At 40.9% G+C, this 3,932-nt stretch overlaps 1 protein-coding gene across 1 annotated transcript; it reads left to right on the top strand.

The window, feature by feature from the left end:
* Window positions 1–1,134: 1,134 nt before the first annotated feature.
* LOC147260029 (transmembrane protein 252-like) lies at window positions 1,135–1,894 on the top strand. The gene is made up of 2 exons (XM_086205211.1): window positions 1,135–1,403; window positions 1,648–1,894. Exons 1-2 carry the CDS (start codon window positions 1,135–1,137, stop codon window positions 1,892–1,894), a joined length of 516 nt encoding a protein of 171 aa, XP_086061337.1.
* The last annotated feature ends 2,038 nt before the right edge of the window (window positions 1,895–3,932 follow it).

The raw sequence follows: 3,932 nt of genomic DNA, 5'->3' as shown, positions 1-3,932 counted from the left end.
AAAACAGGTTTATGGAACGTAATGGCTTCTCTAACTGTCAACCGCTCTGGCAAAAATGTTGTGCAATATTTCGTTTTACTGTCACTGGCTGATTGTCACCTGGGCGGGAGGTCACATGACATTAAAGTAGAAATAGGTATTCTTACATGGATGCGGACATTTGTCTTGTTTCTCATCTACGCTTCCTTTTTGTTTTGTTTTCACATGTTGGAAATAAAATAAATATAATATCAATAAGTAGAATATTTTGTATCTGCTTTGCCTGCCTGTGCGTCTTTGCAGTGTATTCAGATGAAGGCCTTGCTAACTGAAAGCTTGATCAAATGAAATACAGCGTGGACTGAGCTGACAGAACTCTTTCCTCCCACTTCATTTTCTTCTCATAAACTGAACATTTCTCAGGACGGAAACTAACAAAGTTTTTCAACTGTATCTGACACCACAAGCTAATAATTCACATTTCCTTTTACACCCCCCCCTTTTTTTTTAACTGTATCAAAAACATTATTAGGCAGCGATGTCAGTCAGAATCTGCCTGGATACCTTTGATGCTCTGTGACATCATCTGGTTGTATGAGATCAAATAGAGATTGGTGTTAGATCAAAGTCAGGGAGGTTTTGTGATGTCCCACATCTCATGACCCCTCATAATCCAGAAAACTACTCGTGATGCCTCTGAAAATAAACAGATCATAGATTATCACTTTACGTTGCCCACCTTTCCGCAAACAGTTACAGTCATTTTGTTATTTTGTGTAGTTTTAGCGGGAGATTTATCTCCTGACTGTACTTTCCCGTCTCTAGCGGCCCTATCTCTGCCATCCGTCTGACGTCTGATTAATGCTGAGTTAATATACAACAAGGTAGGCTGGAACATCCAAGCCACCTCCCCTTGTTTCTACACGTATTCATTCACAGACACACACACCTTCAGTTACAGCTTCATGTTGGTCCTTGGTGTGTGAGGATTTGTCTATGCTATAGTCAAGTCTTCAATCCTGAGCGGAACAAGACTCCTCCTGTCTAATAATAAAAAAAAAAACACCATCAAGACTTTAAAAGATAGAAAACAGAATACAGGGGGAAAAAAGCGGGAAGCTAGAAACTCCAATAAAGAAACAACGAGAGGAAAAAATGATGCTGAATGTGAAGAAGCAGCTGTGGTCTGCGGTCTGTGTAGTGCTGCCTGGTGTGGGATTTGTGACGACCTGTTTTGGGGCATACCTGGTGTCCCTTCAGACAGGTGACACCTACACGTGGAGCGTCATCCCTGCGTACGTCCTCATCGTCATTGGCTTCCTTGCCATCCTGGTCGGGGTCTTCTGGACCCTTTGCCACGGTGTGAAGGGCATGTACCACAGGAGGGGGAACGAACAGCACATCCACGTCTACACCACCGAAAGGTACCTGTCTCTGCTGGAATTACCCATGAAACAGACCCGTCAAACATTTGAGGAAATAATCTTTTTTCTAAGTGGAATATAATCTATAACTACTATAAAATACCAAACCAATCAATTTGAACTGCAGATTACAGTGCAAGAAATAGATGGACTCAGTTATAAATTTCTATTGCACATCAAGAGATGGATGGATCATCCACTGGCACAGCTCTGATCACTTAATGATATTTTCCTTGTCTTTCAGACCAAGCTCCTTCCCCCCATCGTACGACGAGTCCCAGCAGAGACACGTTTGTCCACAAACAGCCTCCGAGTGCATGGTAGTAGTCGACGGGGTGGACATGGTGTTGAGTTTGGCTCCTCCGCTGTACAACCAGGACAGCACAGCGGCCCCAGACTGCACCTGGAGCTGGGAGCAGCCTCCTCGATACAGTCAGGTAGAGCGACAGGTGGATGCAGAGGAGCGGAGGGAGCTTTCGTCTGGACACTGAGGGAAAGGACGTGATTTGAACTAACTGAGAGGCAAAAGGAGGAAGGTTGATGAGGAGACAAGACTCTTTGACCGAGCTGAGACGGAAAGAAAAATGAAACATGCATCTGGGTGAACGCACTGAGACCCCAGAAGATGTCTGAGCTGACTCCTGACAGACCGCAGGTTGGTGCTCATGGAGCAAGAACATTTGGGGTTAAACAATAAGTCTGTGACGATGTTGAGGACCCGGGTCACACGGAATGACTGATACTTTTAGTGAAAGTTCAATATTGTGTACAGGAGTATTCTGTTTTGTAAAAAAAAAAAAAAGTTAAAAAGTTAATAAAAATAAAAGTAGTTTAAGTTAAAAGTCTGAGATGAATTGTTATTTCTTTTGCATCAAACAATTGCATAGTGATTATACACTTCTTTCTAAAAGAGAACATTGTCTTAGCCTGTACTGTTTTCAAGTCCAACAAACTGAGTTGACCGTCTTTATTTTATTTTCACCAAGTTAAAATGTCTTCACTGCGCTGCAACGCATATAGAACAGAATTACACAAACTCTAAGAAGTAATGTTACCAGCCAGATTTTCAATAGGAATATTCTGATACACCTCAATGACTTGTTTTTAATTATTTTTTATTATCTATTACTCAGATTTCTGGTATTGTTTCAGTAGCTTCAGTGGGATATAACATATTTCCTACTTCTTTCTATCAAAAAACATGCAAGTTAGGTTAAGTGGAGGCTCTGACAGCCCGGCAGAGTGAGAACGGCTCCTCAAAATGCTTTTACAAAAACATTCCTACGATCACATTTTTACCCAGGGATCAAACAGGTTACCTTCTGATTACTAGATAGCCGCTAGGTTAACCTGCAACCTCTCACAACCCTGTACAAGCAGTGTGTATTCAAATTAAAAAAAAAAATTATATATATATATATATTTATATGCAGATGGGTGTAGGAATGAGTCTCAAACATCAACATCCAGGTCCCTCATCTCAAAGTCAGTGGGTTGGTTTTATTTCTTTTGTTTTGTCAAATGCCTGAATTGGGAACTGTTTGTTCACACTGGCTTAATTTTTTTTTTTATCCTTTTGTTCTAAGGAATAAAAAGAAATTGAAGTTAAGCTGCACCAGGTGTAGATTTGTCCGCTTGACGGTTGCGTTTACGCTTCTACACTCATAAAGTGGTGCTCATCTGTTAAGATGTGTTTGCCTCATGATTCAAAATCTAAGGTACTAAGGTACAACTTCCAGGTTATCTTACAAAAATACCTCATCCCTGTTCTAAGATCAATATCTCAGATTACTGTGGTCACGTCTTTGCATCCTGCAAGTGTTCTTGTGTTTTGCACGTGTATGTGCATGATGAGATGTCCCAACATGCAGTTGTTGTTTTTTTTTGTTCATAAGCATATTTCCTGAAACTACCTCTGAGCTCAGCTTAAAAGTTCACCAAAATTAAATAGCTGTTGTCGTGAAAGTATTCAATAACTTGTTTTGCAGCTCTTCATTTGAATTGATAAATAAAAATTGCAATTTCTTCACCCCCCGCCAGCCGTGTGCTAATCCAAAATATTTTATGAAAAATCGTTCGCGGTCTTAGCGGCTGATCGACGGCCGCTGACCCTCATCCAACCTCAAATTCAACCCATGACATTACAAAACAGTTGGAATGGGCAATAACCTGTTAATGGCTGATAGGTAATGAATGGCTGACTGAGTGAACACATCCTTGCGGATATCCACTGGCATATCCTCAACTCATAATGACGGCAATCAGCATGTTTATGAGTTCCTGCTCTCTTCTGCTGTCTCATTCAGGCCGTATAAAGATCAACCCTCTTCATTTCTTATCGCAACGCGACAGCTTCTTCTCCACGTTTCACACTGGCTTCAAAAGCAGGTGCTGGGCTCCACCAACAAAGGCCTCTTTTCCCCTCTAGGACGTAACAATCGGAACAAAAATTGAATTATGAAAAATTTATTTTAATTAAAAACCTCAGAAAAAAGTCCCTAAAGGCTACATACAGTATGTCAAGCTTAT

The sequence above is a fragment of the Aulostomus chinensis genome, chromosome 6 (assembly GCF_037954235.1).
Source record: "Aulostomus chinensis isolate RoL2024-O1b breed Wild chromosome 6, RoL_Achi_v1.0, whole genome shotgun sequence".
NCBI classification, from domain to species: Eukaryota; Metazoa; Chordata; class Actinopteri; order Syngnathiformes; family Aulostomidae; genus Aulostomus; species Aulostomus chinensis.
The sequence above is the reverse complement of the archived record's forward strand: the minus strand, read 5'-3'. Positions and strand labels throughout refer to the sequence as shown.

Excerpts from the sequence above, each read along its gene's own strand:
- LOC147260029 (XM_086205211.1), top strand. The coding sequence starts at position 1,135 with ATGATGCTGAATGTGAAGAAGCAGCTGTGGTCTGCGGTCTGTGTAGTG. Across the intron at positions 1,404-1,647 it reads CACGTCTACACCACCGAAAG|ACCAAGCTCCTTCCCCCCAT; the intron begins GTACCTGTCTCT and ends CTTGTCTTTCAG.